Source organism: Aristolochia californica, unplaced genomic scaffold (genome assembly GCF_029961685.1).
Source record: "Aristolochia californica isolate CCGP_79_NKW_82.1479 unplaced genomic scaffold, dmAriCali1.0.hap1 SCAF_1, whole genome shotgun sequence".
NCBI lineage: Eukaryota > Viridiplantae > Streptophyta > Magnoliopsida > Piperales > Aristolochiaceae > Aristolochia > Aristolochia californica.
Window position 1 is genome coordinate 5,787,066 of NW_027181770.1, and position 16,313 is coordinate 5,803,378.

The window sequence follows — 16,313 nt, forward strand, 5'->3', positions numbered from 1 at the left end:
AGTTTTTGCTGTTTATAAACAAATAACGGGATCGATTCTGTAAATAAGATCCAAAGGAACTGGAAAATCTCGAAGCAACCAATTCCTACTGTTCTCTATCACACATCGCCTATCATAACCAGTACCTAAAATATCACTCAGACTAGCCCAAAATGACTGTTACGGCACCAACCAGCCTGACAGGCCGGTTGTGATTTGGTAATAGGCAGGAAACAGCAGAAAACCGAAACAGTACTGGCAGAAAAAAGAGCAGGAAAACGAATTTAAATAGACCGCCCAGTAGCACTATCCGGGCTCTCTCACTGGGGCTTTAAATAAATGTCAGCATCCCAACACCAGTCCAGAAAGCCAAATCTCATACAAAGTTAACTGCAAACGGATAGTTCACATGTTCATGCAAGCAGTTTTTCAGCATCATAGGAATTTACAAGAGGAGCAGGATGGTTTTTGGCATTTCATCCACAAATTGAGAGTCCCATCTCCCAGAACCACAACATTTCACATGAAAGGGGACATCCGTGGGATTGGAACCCGTTGATATGTGGGATCTGGCCGGCCTTGACCAACTCTGTCAGGAAGAACTCGCTGGGGGAAATAGCTCCTGCTCATGGACTCAGCACTGCCTGCTTGATGGGGATTCTGGTTGGAATGGAAAGGATTCCACCACTGAGATTCCCCTTCAACAGGAACCCAGGGTAGAGGTGCAAACCCTTCTCTAACCCACCCATAAACCCGATCGAAACGTCTTCCACTGCTTTCTCCATCTTGATGGGTCAAACTCACTGATCCAGTGACAGAGAACCCATAAAACCCACTAGCCTCCCCAGATGCATTGCCTCCTGCTGCTGATATCAGAGCCAATCCCCGTGGCCTTGATCTTCTTACTGGAGCAAATGGAGGACTTCTCAGAGAGGAAGAAGATGATGCTGACTGCTGATACATATGGTGGTGCCCACCAGGTCCACGTGTGTGCCCCCTCCCATCCCCTACAACAGGTGGCACAACTGATGCAACCAAACTGCTTCCAGCTCTTGCAACAGACCTGATGAAATTGCAAGATTTAGGCCATTGCATCCAATTTAAAGATAAGAGAGCCAAGTATTGTTGTAAGAAATGCTTACCCATTAATAAAATGAAGCGGGTGAACAAAAGATCCTATTCTCTGCTGGCCTCCAGATTCATTTCTGGATAGCCTTGAAGGCATTTGGGAGAGGGGCTGTTCTGTATTGCTAAGAGCCCCAACAGAGGCAGAGGCATTAAAAGGATGAGGCACATGCTGCCAACTGTGGGATCGAGGCTCTGTTGAGGAAAACCCATGAGAATTCATGTCTGCCGAAGGGCCTCCTAATGCAGTGGGATGCCGATGAAAAGAAGCTGAAGCATCCGGGACTGCATCTGTAGCAGCATTGGTAGGTGTAGGGTGAATGGGATGAGGAAACCCATGAAGAGCAAGGTAAGGGCACACATGGGTACTACTACTGGAAGCATTGGAAGGGTCGCCAAATGCAGCATTTCCAAGCATATCATGATCTTCATTGAAACATACCAAAAAGAAAAGAAAAACGCAAAAGGTAAATCACCAGAAAATTCCAGAAAAAGAGAGGCAGATCAGAGTATAGACCGGAAACAGGACTTGGTGCTTACAAGGATTTGGCTGTGGCTCTCCTTCCCTGGAATTTGGCAAATTTATAAATTTCAGTGATCTCCATAAAGAAAACTATAAGCAAGATAAATTAACACCAGCACCAAGGCTAGTGCAGTTGAATAGTTGAAAGAAACAGAAAGGATTCAAAACAATCTTCATTACATCATTGAACCAATCTAAAGTTGGTCACTAAAGAATAAATATGATCACTGATAAAATAAAGATTCAAGTAATGTCAAATGCAAAGCAGATTGGAGCATTGGTTGATATGCTCGATCCAGAAAATTCATAGGTATTTGAGTCCTCATTTGTTTCTTTTATTCTTATTTGGTGAGAAAACAGTCATGCACATTAACATGACACATACTGAAATACGAAGATAGATACAGCCCAGAAAAAAATCAATAATAATGGAAAAAATCAATGCTAAATATATTTTGACCAATTATGCGTCTATACATCTTCATTACATCATACGCATCACAAACAAACAAAATTAATGGTATGATCCGATTGTATTTAGTTATTTCAGAGTCACAGAGTTATTAGCTTTTCCATAATCCACACGCGCTAGGAATAAAAATGAGAGCAGGAGAGCGGTAGAGTGAGGAGATGCGAGAGCCCAAGAAGGAAAAGTTTGCATTGGTGGAATACTTCTTACGCAATTTCAGGCATTCTTTCAATGCTCAGAAGGAAAAGTTTGCATCAAGGAGATCTGAGCAGGCAATTCCCAATTCATCATGTCAATGTCCACTACAAGAGGACAGAATGAAAATCGTCCTCCTGACGGACACAAAAGCACTCATCAGATACATTTACACAAATCCACTACAGCCGATTTTGGCTGGTCAGTCTCTCTGGAGGCGTTGACACCCTTCTTTACATTAGTTTCTCAGTCAGAAATAAACCCACCTCCAAAACTTCCATCAAAGAGTACCTGGGAGGGAACTCTCTTGAATTTGCAACCTCTGCGGCATCCTGAAAAAATGCTGACTCAGCAGAGTGTAGGCTGCATTTTTTCGGCTGAGCTCCTTCAGGCTGGACAACATCAGCTGAAGAATAGCATTGAGGCTACCATTAATTGGAGCTTGGTCATGCTTCAGAATTTGGTGACTGGATAAACTGTCATACTCCCCCATTGTTGCATTTCTGGGAAACAGTTGGCTAATACGCATGGGAACCAGGAAGATTGTGAATTATTCCCACCATCTTGGAACTCAAACTCCACAATTCCTAGCATTTCAGTTGCTCATTGGCAAGGTACAACTCCAATTGGGCCTTATGAATGCTGGATGAAGATTCCAGGCCTCCCAATTGAAATCTGGTCGGATGTTGTTTCTAGGTTTTAGTTGAGGAGCTTGGCAAATTTTCAATGGTAAATGACGACACAAGGCAGCAATGAAGATTTGATTTTGCTTGTGTCAGGTTCATTCCTTGTGACAGTAACTAGAAGGAAAAGTGGGCAAATATTATCCTGGGTCCGGATGTCTTTTCTGTCCATCTCCAGCCGGAGAATATCTGCATCCCAACTCCTAATGACCTGCATCGAAGAAGATAAAGGTGGTAGATCCAGATGCGACTTGGAGGGAACTCACCCAAACTCGCCTTGGTTGGAGGTGACTTAACTTTGCCATCCTTAGCTCATTACATCCAACCAAATAAAAATCAAATTTCAAATTTTGATATCCCGGGCATTACACCACCATTTTCACCTGAGGAAAATTTATTGCCTGCAAGGGATGCCAATGTTCAGGGGAATTCATTATCACCCAACATCATCGTCCATCATTCCCCTCCTATCCATATACAGAGCGATCATTCACTAGCAAGCCTTAACTCCATTGATATCCCCAAGACTAATAACCAGCACACTGCACCTAACACCCATACCACCATGGCACAACAACTGGCCAAACTTCCAGACCACCATGGCACACCAACTAGGCAAACCGTCAGACCACCATGGCACACCAACTAGCCAAACTGTCAGACCACCATGACCCACCTAACCCTACCACTTCATTAATTCACATCCAGCCAGACCATGCTTCGAAACATACCCCAATCCATAAAACCATTAGCCAAGTTGATCAGTCACATAATGGTAATGGGGGAAAGTGCCATGGCCGCTCATGCAAATACGACTCCACAACAAAACACACCCTCTACTGCTTTCTCTGCATTCAATCAGACATGCGCTAAAAAAAAAAAAAAACAATTGTACCTTCTTGACAAAGACAACTACTTCCCCTCTCACTAACCTTGGCCAAATCATGAACACATCTCCTTCTCGGAGTGCCAGCTCCTTGACCAACAACCTCACCTCCCCAATTGACGATGCATCAGGACCCTCTCATTTTTTACAACTCTCATCAATTAGCATCATTAACGAGACCATAGGCAAATTAGGAGATACTTTTGACTCTTTCCAACCTGAAGAACCAAGACAGGATGAGAAATGAAAGGCAAAGCCAAGAAAAGTGATCCAAGTAAAACTAACAAGACAGAAGAATTTGTGTTCATCACTAGAATGTATTCAAAGTTAAAAAGATCAATATGATGAGGAGACCTGGCAGAGGATGTTGGATTTCGCCAAGTGCTTCCATGAAGATATGAGCAAGGATGTGAAGAATCGAGAAGTCAGTGTCAAGAAAAAAGGTAAAAAATGATTATAATCTTATGGAACATTAAGAGGAGTGGGATGCTCTAGGAAGAGAGCATCAATTAGAGCCCTGATGGAAGCTGATTAGTTTTCAAGAGACAAAAGTTCAAGGCCTTTCTGATTTTCTTGCTCGTGACCTTTGCAGTATTCCCCGACCAGGCTGGCTGTCCAGTGACACTTGTGGGGCCACAGGTGGAATTTGGTAGATTGGTAAAAGGCTATCTTGGAAATGCAGGATCACAGAATTGGTGAATATTCAATCTGCATCAAATTCAAAGACAGAGAGGCCTGCTCTATTGGTGTCTGAGTAGTGTGTACAGTCCTTGCAATTATCATCCCGAGCTGATTTTTGGGAAGAACTCACGCATCCCATGGTTATGCTGGAGATTTCAATACAATTTGATTTTGCAATGAAAAATCTCCTCCCACTAATTGCATTTTTTTTTTTTAAGGAAAGTGTGTGAATGCTCAATAAATCAGAGAGAAATACAACCTATTGGATGGGAGCACTTTGTGATTTCATCAGTGCATGCGAATTGGATGAGTCGCTACAACCGACAAGACCTAGACCTGGAACAACATGAGCCAATCTCATATCATGACAAGGCTTGATCGATTCTTGGTGACTGAAAATTGACTGCAAAATTATCATGATGGCTCGGGTATGGCAAAGATTCTTTCTGATGATTGGCCCATCCCACTAGACACTAAGACCAACACTTGGAGAAGGAAACCATTTTGCTTCAAAAATACATGGTTAGAAGATAAAGATTGTTGCAGTCTAATGGAACCTAGTGGAATGAAGTACTTGTTGATGCCCCAATGGGGGATAAAATGGCTAAAAAATTGAAATTTTTGAAGAAAAATCAGAAAACCTGGTCCAAGACCACTCAAGCCTCTCTTTCTGCCCAAATGATTGCCCCGCCCCTTAGTCAACTCCCTTGATCTTCCTGGAGAAGGTAAAACTCTCTCCTCATCCAAATTCAATGATTGAATTGCAGCTTCCACCAAATTGCAAATTTTAATCAATTGGAATAGGATTAAATGGAAACAACATGCTAAATACCGTTGGCTGAAAGAAGGAGATGCAAATACCCTTTTTCACTCAATTGCATCTGCATGATGCAGGTCTAACAGAATCAATTCCCTCCAAATAAGTGGGGAACTGAATTCTGATAGATGCTATCACTAACGAGATTCTCAGTTTCTATCCAGGCCTAATAAATTGAGGAGTGCAGCAACAGATCCATAATTTCTCAATTGCCTTTGACATACTTAACCAAGGCTCAACGAATTGGGCCAGAAGCTCTTTTCACCATGAAATAACTGGAGATTGTTGTCGCAGAGAGGCCAATTGCTAAAGCTCCAGGCCCTGACAGTTTTAATGGGGAGTTCTTCAAAGCTGCTTGGTGCTTTATCGCCAATGATGTCAAAGAAATGATGAGAGTTTTTCATGCCAACAGAATTACATAAAAGAAATCTGGGAGCCTCCTTTATTGTCCTAATCCTGAAGGAATTTGTTGAAAAAGTCTCTAACTTCAAGCCAATTAATTTAATATCAGGCGCCTGCAAAATCATTTCCAGAATCTTAGCCAACAGACTTGAGCAGGTCATGCCCAGTTTCATTACCAAAGAACAAAGTTCGTTTGTCAAAGGAAGGGTTATTCTAGATGCTGTAACGGAAGTCCACAAAATGATTGATTGCTTCAAGCACAGCTTCAGGCCTCGGATCATGCTTAAACTTAACTTTGAACAAGCATTGGACAAGGTGTTTGGCGTTACCTGGATTCCATGTGAGATTTGGAAGTAAATGGAGGTGTTGGATTCAGAGTTGTCTCATCTGCATTGCACTCGGTTATTATCAATGGGAGCATGTGCAGACATTTTAATGGGACTAGAGGACTGCAGCAAGGAGATCCCATCTCACCTTTTGCTTTTTAATATTGTTGCTTAAGGCCTCACTTCCTTTTTCTGCCCTGCACGGATCTTGATTAGACTAAGCCTCTTTTTGAGGACGAGCGGCTTGATAACCCAATTGAGTTGAGTCTCCAAATCCATTTAAAGAGCAAGGCACGGTTCATGTCTTTGGTAAGCCGGATTCCGAGACCTCCAAGGCTCTGTGGGAGGCAGACTTCCTCCCAACTGACCAAATGGTACTTGAAATCAAGGGTGCTTCCTCTCTAGAGAAAACCCTTCTTCATCTTATCCAATTGCTAACCAACAGAAGTTGGGCAAGGCAAGAAGGATAAATAATGGTTTGGATTGCCAGCAATGCATGATTTTAAAATATTCAACCTTCCGGCCTTGCTTAGTAACCGACGATGCAAGCCGCAATTCCATCTTTTCAATAACTGGAGTCCAGAGGTCTTTGCAAATATGGCCCGTGAACAGAAGAAGACGGAGGTAAGTACAAGAGGTGGAAGATATCGAGCAACCAAGTACTTCTGCCATTTTTGAGAGGGAGTTTGGGTTGATATTGAACCCAATCAAAGAGGTTTTACCCCAATTTACTTTCTGACCTGAGAGCAGATTTCGAAAAGCCCCAAAGCCGCCTTTACTTTTCTGATGTTGGCCATTGCTCCTTCTCCGAAGATCAAGGTGGCATCCGCATATTGAAGGACAGGGATATTGAAAGCCAAGGAACTGCTGGTTGGATGTAACCATCCACATTCTCTGGCCAAAAATAGTATAGCAGAGAGGAATTCCGCGACAATGTTGAAGAGGAGAGGGGAGAGAGGATCTCCCTATCTCAATCCCCTCGAGCCATTAAAGCATCCGCAAGATGTACCATTCAAGACTAGAAAACAACTTTACCTCGGTAGTTCCGCAACATTGTAGTTCTTCAATGAACAACTTTAATTGTAAAAGAAATCAAGAACATTGTATTCAATAAATAATATGTGCCTTAAAAATTTTCAAAAAATAAAATAACAACTAACATTTATATTTTATGAAATATGTGAGGTGAAATGATGTGAGATATTATCTGCTGCTTTCTTATTTTTGGTTCATCAGGCATTTCAATCTTGCATAACTTTTTGTAGAAGTAACATTATCCAACTCTGCACAGTACAGCTAGTTTGTACTTTCCCAGCTAACCTAATTCCGAATAGTAACGGGTTCACAGCTTCAGAAAGAGAATGTGCGACTCCAGTCAGCTCCACTGAGAGTCCATGTTGTTAGCCCAGAGAAGTAAAATTTTTATAATATCAAGTTTAGGCCATAATATGAGTTTTCATGATACTACTGAAGAACATACTAACTTCACTAAACAGAGCACCCCCTGCACAAAATGATAGATGAGTCAATGATATGATCAGATCTCAACATTACTTTTTCCCGAAAACCCATTGCAAACTCAAGTTTTCAGATGCCAAAAACAGAACAGAGAAACTCTTTTTAAATTTTTATTTGGAATTGTCCTTCATATTTGTTTTGATAGGCAACAATGTCCAAAATCATGGGATCACAAGAGATTAGGTACAGAAAACAGCCGTTTCACTTACTCAAACAATGATGACAGCTGCATAACTCCCCGGAAAGGACACCACTGAAACCCAAATGGCTGCCATTAAAGTTAACAAACAAAATATTAACAATAGAAAGAAAAATGAACCCACTTGAAATGAATGAAAACTTCAGTATATGAAAACAAATAGAGATCTAAGAAACAAAAAAAAATGGAGATCCTCTTTGAATTGTACACTAAATGACAACTTATGTTCAGTCTTAGATTGCCTAACTTAGTGGTAAAAAGTCTAGATGTACTTGCATTCCACATGTCGGAGTTGTTATCTAAGAATGAGAGTTGTCGTGAGAGAATTATTCCACACTACTTTTAGCTTAAAAAGATCCTGTGTTTTAGATAGGAACCATCCCAACTATAACATGGTTTCATAGTATAGCCAACCTCCTCTATTTCTGCTCAGTGACCGGGAGGAGGGGGTGGGTTGGTGGTGGTTACCCTTTATGGTTGTACCCATGTTCCTCAGGATACTTGCTAACAATGAAAGTTACTGTGGAAGTGGACTTCAAAGATCTCATGCTTGTTCGTTGAGAAGAGGCCTCTTCAACTTTGGCTTTTGAGAGGCAGCAACCCAACTTCAAGTAATTCCCTATATACTAAGGTCCACTTATATCTTCTAGATTCCTATCTAGCCCATCTTCAATCTCATCAATCAATCAATATATTTCATCTGTAATATATATACCAAGAGTTCTTGACTATGAGCTGTAGTTTCATCCATTTTAAGTGTCAAATGTAAGGGCCCGATGATAAACCTTGGTGTAAATCATAATTGGAAATTCACAGAATCCTCAGGACCTCGACCAAGGCTTGCAGACCAGCACACTTTTCATCCATTCATCAGCATTTTTCCTCGTCTCCCAAATCTTTGCAAAAAGCTGGTGCACCAGACCAACTTCTTCTAAGAATTTTCACAGTTCAATTGGGATGGCATCCAACAATATAACCCATTTTCCTCGTTTGTAGGAACCTTTCATATATTAAAACAACATCATTAATTTATTGATGGCTTGAAGCTTAGCACTGAACTAGAATGATGCTTCATTTAATTGCCTTTACCTCCAAAAGTCCATCTCTTGTCATACATTTAATACATTCTGCTATTTGTCTCAATGTTACATAAATATTTTCTTAGTTTCACTCCCCACAATCTGCTGGAAGAATCATCTCCACTATTCATAAAAATATTGGTGAAAATCAACTAATAGAAGAAGAAAACCCACCTCCCTATTGAAAAATTAAAATCAAATAAAACTCTGATACTTTTGAGTCCAGAATGCATGTTCCCAGAAATGTCAATACTTTACTCAATTCAAACATCCAAAGTAGTGTTATCTGTTCCAATCTGAAAAATTCATTCATACAAATTACATTAATTAAAAAAGCATAAAATCCATGTCTACACATATCTAGCTTTCCTCTTATTGCCAAGAATTAAAGAAGCAATTACTCATACATATAATGATACCAATGCCTCTGAGAGTGTGAGAGAAAAGCACATGCTTAAGAGGATTAACAAAATTCAAGATTTTATGAGGTAACACTAGAATCATACAAACTATTAAACAGTCAAAAGCATCAAATGTGTTTGCCTCCCCGCAAGATCATGTATTCTGTAGATAATAAACTTTTTCTAACACCATGCTCTTTTCCTATGAGGACAAATTGGGCTACTAAAGTTGCAGAATAAACAAGAAAGCATCTAAATCTATTAACAACGAGGAAAAACAAATATAAAGAAAATCATTAGTGACCAGACTGAGAAAAGAATAGAGAATAATGTAACATTGGAACTTGAAGGTCTCCCAGAAACTGAAATCATATTTCATATGCTGAGAGACCTCTTTGAAGCAGCAATTTACCAGATCAGAGTAACCCAAATCATAAAGGTCTTCGTTCACCAAGTCTTCCACATTAAAGTCAGTAAAAGAGCGATATCCATTTGCATAAAGCCACTGGCCTTTCTCAATTTTTCGACAATTTGGGCATTGCATTGCTCCCTTTGCATTAAATGCAGAACCAATGCAATCTGAAAAGAAACCAAGGAGAAAATAAAAGACAGACAATTAGGATTAAGACAGTCAACCATATATACAGAAGCAAGAACCTTAACAGTTAAAACAACTAGAGAAAAATAAGAAACAAGCCTTCAACAGAAAAAACAGATTTTGCAATAGCATTCTCCCTTCAGCTTTCATTTGAGGTTCAACTTTGCAGAAAAACAATAGGGAATTAAAAGAAGTTGAGGCTGTAATATTTCAGACTAAAAGGTTTCTCAGACAAATCTAGACAACACTTGACCACAGACAACAGAAAAACAATACTCCCTGTAAATGCCAAAAGGCAATATTTTTCTTGAAAATGACAAAAAATTCATTAAGTAGAAGACTAGAGATAAAACTCCCGAGCAGGTGCATATCAATAAGTAATTCAAAAAAACATGTTCACTAAATAGAGAGAAAAAAAGAAAAGAATATGCCATGCATTGCATATCACGCAATCCACAAATGATTGGTTCTCTAGCTAATCCCTGGCTGGAAGGAAGAGTACCAGTGAATAACTTGAAACATTTCTTACTTAGACTAAACCCCATGATTCAGAATAATCTTTACTTCAATATAATCTTGGCAAATTAAAACATTTTTTAATGTTGGTTACCCATGCACACTACACCCTTTAGACTTGAATCCAAGGCCTCACACTAGAAACTCCTCACATGGCTTGAGCCAAAAGCACAATTCACCAAGCAAATTGAAAGTTAACTTTGATTAATGCTCTTTTTTTTTTTTTTTACTTTTGAGAAAGCTAGATTGATGACTTAAGCAGTTCAGATGATACTTTTGACCATCCAGCATTCCCCACACAAGGTAAGGATGGTGTAATAGCTGTCTTGAGTGAAAATTCAGTTAGTTCTCATTGCCACAACTGGAATATCTCTACAAACTTTGAAGAGTAGTTAAGGAAACAAAGAGTCTGCATTATCATCCTATAGACGAAAGATTAAAAAAAAAAAAAAATCTGAACCATGAATTTCTCTTAGGCTCAAAATCCTAGAAAAAAAAATATTCTAAAAAGACAGGTTAAATGGGGAAGATGGTACTAAATGTGCTGGAGTTCAGAGAGAAAACTCCTTACTTGTCATAGGAGGAAAGGCCTCCACAAAGTCACTTGGCATGGAGGTATGCCATATAGTGTAAAGCAATTTCAAAATGTTATAAAGTCCTCCTATCTTCGTTTTTCCTAGAAGTAAAATCCTCCTATCTTCTCAAGCAAGTTTTGTAATTCTCAATGCTTCTGCAGACTCGAAGAAAAAAATTAAACAACATACAAGAAAGACATTTAGAATGGAGTCAGCCCTCTGACGTTGGTGTGGGCAGCAAAGGCTTTAGTTTCAAAGGAACAGAACAGTGTTAGGATGAAAAGTTAATCTGAGATGTGTAGGGAACAGAACAGTGTTTGGATGGAAAGGTAATCTGAGATGTGGAGGCGGTTCAACAAACCAACCACTGCTTCCAGGTTTAAGAATTTATTTCCAATGTTGTTGAACATTTTACCGACACCCTTAGATATCACAAAAATTAAATACATCAGGAGCTAAAAAGACTCAACAGAATTTCAATAAATCCAATTCCAATGACTGAGTCCAGATCCAAAAATTCTAGAAGCAAAGCTACTTACGGAACATAAAGAAGAAGCATGGCATAAAGACAAGGGACATGAAATAAACAAAATGAAGTAACAAGAAGGAGAATAAAACATGAGGAATCTAGCAACATCACATGATTCAGAAAGCATTATTTTACACCAATGTCATAAATCTTCATTTAGACCTCATTATCAAGTCCTCATCTTAAATAATAACAAATCAACAGCAACAACTCTTTTTGCCTGCTTATCATATTGAAGCAAATAACTAAATCTTAAACAGATTCGACAGATTAAGTTATGAAATACTGATAATTTAAAACAAATGGCAAGGAATTAATCCTAGAGGGCTTCATATAATGATTAACCATATCTATAACTGAAACAAATTAATAAATAGATTCTAGACAGCTTCAGAGTTTCTTTCTTCCTTTCTAGATTTGGCAGAATAAATTTACACACATCAATGTGATCACAATTCAATTGCTTCGCATGGCTATAGTTTTTGAACATCACATTCATGAAGGATGAATATAAAAATTCGCAAATTGGATCAAAAAGAGTAAAATAAAATCAATTTGTTGAGAGAGGGATATTGGCTTCATTTTCTTTCTTTTCAGGCATAGAGTTTTCTTCTTTTTTAAGTTACACATGCTAGGACCTGATACTTGCCTATAGAGATGCAAGTTCATTTTTACTTCTCCTATATTAACAAATGAAAAGAATCACAGTGTAGTCAACTAAAACTACACAAACTTCACAGGTTTTCTTAAAGAGCGGAAATATGAACTCAATTGTCATGTTAATGGAATATGACTCAGCTTTACAAATATATATATATATATATATATATATATATATATATATATATATAAGACCCTAATACGGGGATTCCTTAGTCCCAAAAAATCATCACAAGTAAAAACTCATGCTTACAATGACTTTGTCACAGTTGAGCAGATGGAATCACTTGAGATATTTCCAAAAATAAGTCAAATTTAGTAAAAAGTAATGAAGGTTCTTAACACAATAAATATAGGACTGTAATTCTAACCTCCAACTTTTTTTAGTAACATGTTTTTTTAATGACGATTATTTCATTAAACGTGTTTTACTAGAAGTCATGCTGACTCCCTTGCCAACCCACCCCCCGTCTTCTTCTTCTTCGTAGCTCTACTTTCATATTTTTAATGAAATGTGTTCTCAGGAAAGAGAGAGAGAGAGAGAGAGAAAAGAAGAAGTGTTTGAGGTAGATTTTTATGACTGACTCGTGATACAGTCTACTACACCTCTTGGTAAGGTAAGCAAGTAACATCAATAAATAACAAAAGTGAACTCACAGGCTATAAAAAATTTTCCTTTTGTTTAACATCAACCCCCTGGCTTAAACGTCATTTAGTATGGCCTTCACTCTTGAGAGAAACTTGCAAGACATAACAAGGTAATCAAAGCACGCTAAGAATTCTGGAAACTTTCCATCATCATACCATGTCAATTTAAAAATGCAGCAAATATTCATCTATGGAAAAGAAATGGCAACAAAATGGAGAGACATACTATTATGTGTAAAATGGACTCTTTTTAATCCGAGGATTATATGATTTGATACACATTGAAGACCCATTAAAACGATTGGGGCAACAAACTTTTTATTTGAGCTGTAGAGCCAGGAAAATAATCATTTCCATAAACTAGAGCCATGCAAGCATGGATTAAAAAAAGAAAAATAACCGACCACTACGCGTGAAACCTCAAAGCACAAATTACAGATAGGGTGGTCCATAACAGTGAAGTCGGATAGGTCATTCCATTGATGCATATTGATTTAAAACAAAAGGAGACAGAGTAGAGACCACAAAAATGCTTGGATTGTATTTTTTGAATAATTTCATTTAGAAATAACAATTAAGTAGGTACTTTACTGGCAAACCCCGTACAGGACAAAATCAATCATTGCTTCAGACATTACTAGTTGTTAATTAATGAAATAAAATAATGCAATTTTCATTTTCAAATTTTACGTAGGCATACAACACAAATGTGAGACTCATAGATGCTAATTTTGTCATTATAAGGAATCCTAATTTGGTAACAAAATAATCATTTTTATTCAGCCAATAAAAACAATCATGTCAGCAAGTTGTCAACTATGTCGACATGGGGTAAATTAGTGAGGATTAATATGATGCCCTAATAAGATGGCTTTGGTGTGATTAAGAGAGAGCAAAAGAGAGAATTTTGGAGGGAGGGTGGCAGAATAAGGTTGACATGTAGTTGCCACAAACTCTATCTAATTTTATAGCAGATGACCTATTGATTAGAACTAATATATATATATATATATATATATATATATATACATATAACAGAAAATATCACACCTAAATCAGCAAGCATAGACAATACTTTGGATAACATAGGCTTTTATATGCACACCATTGTTAACATATTGCCCTCATAAAAAAGCTAGAAATATTCACCCTTTAACAAGTTAAAACAGGAAAGTCAAAATTTCAAATGTAACACGTTTATTTCGACCTTCAAACTAAAGGATCTAAAAGAGACTTGGGTTGCAGCTAAGTGGTGTCGTGAGGGTCTTTCTAGAAGGAGGTATCGAGCCTCGATAGGCCTGGGGGCCTGGGTATAAACCTTTTGTAATAGATAACCAAAAAAAAAAAATCTCAACATATACAAACATGTAGTTGCATTTTTAATCATTGTTTAGAATAATAAAAAAATACATATTGCCAAAACATGAGGTAAGCAGAGGAAAAACACCCAATGGCAAAATTAGAATAGCTGATGCCACATAACCAGAGATTGTCTCACAACTCATGGACCAGCTTCTTGTAATTGTTTCCAAACTGAAAACAAATTCCCTCCATGATTTCATGTGGAATGGCCAATTAGTACAATAGCTCTTTCTATAATAATGTTGGTTTGAAAATGATTCCCTCCGATCGTGTTGGAATAGCTAATGCAACATGCTTGTATAAATCCAGAGATACGTACCAAACTCCTCTCGGATTTGTAATGACTTCATACGAAAGCCTCAATTAAGAATACAAATATAATGCTTTAAAAGTCTATCCTTTCTTTACACTAATTAAAATCATTAGAGGCCTTTCCTGAAAGAGTTTCAGAAACTTAGAGACCCAGTTGCTTACGACCTAGTAAGATTATCTTCATCACTCTAGTTTGCTTGCAATAAATTTATCCTTGGCATTCTAGTCACCTAGAAAATCATATTTAAAAAGTATTCCTATTATTGCCAAGAAATTAATAAGTTAAAAAAATATACATTTTATAAAGAAATAACCTGGAATCAGGACATTTAAGCCTTTGGCCCAATGGACAAATAGGGTATTAGATTCCAGTCTCGCTGGGGGAAGAGGTGTCATGTGTGCGTATGATCAACATACAAAAAAATAACCTGGAAGCAGTAGTTAGGCATTTAGTTTAATTCTTGCTCAAACCACCAGTTGAAGCTACCATTTTCAATCAATATTATGTTCCTTCATTTTAAAATTTCTTATATTAATCTCAGCTTCAGAGAAATGGAAGAACATTTATAACTGTGAAAGACATCTGTTTGTGTTAGGTACTTCCAAAATCTAGTAAGACACCTTTATAATCTCATGATCTATTCCTTTGTAAAACAGCACTTATTCCTTTTCGAAACTCACCTTAATTGATGGCAGTGGATTATATATGGGATATTGATGCTTAACAAAAAGCATAATCAAGTTCAACCATCTGGACAAGCATAGACCAATTCAGGGAGAATACATTAAACCAGCAGGAGGTTCAACCATGGACTCACAGAAGCGAGGAAAAAATATTTCCTGATTGTCAACTAGAGTAACAGGAAAGAAACAGATTAAGAAATTAAGTGTACGAAATCAGAAAAGCCCGTATGAGAAATCATAGACTTAACTATACATTCGCTCAACCCACATAAAAATCCTAACAAAAACAAATTAAGAGACAAAGCACACAACCTGACGCCATCCAGATCAGGAAAAAAAAACGATTCATGGGCAGCAGCGGCAAGTAGTAAGTTAACAAGAATTTTTGGGGAAAAATATAGAAAAAGACTAATGAAATTTTTCGCCCATCCTCAGAGACGGTTATGTTCCCAAACATCAAACTGTCGCGGATCTCATCTCATCCATTTCACCAGAAAAAAATGCCATCACGGAACACAAAAAGTAAACAGGAAACAAGATAGACAAGAAGAAAAATTCGCTAAAACACCAACCGAGATGAAATTCATGACCACATTGCAACTTGGCGATCGATCTCTCCCCCCGATCAACGACGAACTCCAAGCAAATGGAGCACGAAACGGACGAACTCCCATCACCGCCGCACAACTGCTCCTTCCGATCCTCCTTCGGAAGGCCCGACCTCATGAAATCCATCGCATCAAAACCCCGGCAAAAAGAAAAAAGAAAAAAACTTCCCTATCTCACAGCCCCGACACTTCCCGTGTTATTCCGGACCGTAAACCCCCTGTAAATCCCGACCTTCAGCGCGTCTCAACGAACCCGTCCCGCAAAATGCCATGGAAAAGAAGCGCAGCGCAGCAGCCGATGAATTTCGAACGGAAGGCTGAGGTTAGAAGAGAGAAATGATCGAGATAAAAGGAATTCTCCGAGAGGGAGACAGCCAGCACATGAAATGAGGAGCAATTTCCAGCTCAGGTCAGATGTTCGAAGCGGAAAAAAGAAAAAAACGGAGCGTTGTTTTTCTGGGCTTACGGCTTGCGAGCACCGCGACGGTCGTCTGCGCATTTCGCGGTGCAGTTGGGTGAGCTTTTAGATCTGACGGAG

The 16,313-nt window shown here is 38.5% G+C and overlaps 1 protein-coding gene across 1 annotated transcript; it reads right to left on the reverse strand.

Annotated features, from left to right (window-relative positions):
* Positions 1-247: 247 nt before the first annotated feature.
* On the reverse strand, positions 248-16,307 carry LOC137943899 (E3 ubiquitin-protein ligase IPI1-like). Its single transcript, XM_068789331.1, has 6 exons — positions 15,740-16,307; positions 9,696-9,862; positions 7,814-7,872; positions 1,645-1,670; positions 1,122-1,530; positions 248-1,042 (listed from the first exon to the last, which is right to left on the reverse strand). The coding sequence occupies exons 1-6, from the start codon at positions 15,900-15,902 to the stop codon at positions 499-501; spliced, it is 1,368 nt and encodes a 455-aa protein (XP_068645432.1). The 5' UTR covers positions 15,903-16,307; the 3' UTR covers positions 248-498.
* Between the last annotated feature and the right edge of the window lie 6 nt (positions 16,308-16,313).

Bases quoted from the DNA above. Each gene is read 5' to 3' on its own strand.
- LOC137943899 (XM_068789331.1), bottom strand. From the start codon at position 15,902: ATGGATTTCATGAGGTCGGGCCTTCCGAAGGAGGATCGGAAGGAGCAG. The intron at 9,863-15,739 runs GTTGGTGTTTTA...GTTTCTTTTCAG, and splicing joins TGGTCATGAATTTCATCTCG to ATTGCATTGGTTCTGCATTT. The intron at 1,043-1,121 runs GTAAGCATTTCT...CAATTTCATCAG, and splicing joins CCGCTTCATTTTATTAATGG to GTCTGTTGCAAGAGCTGGAA.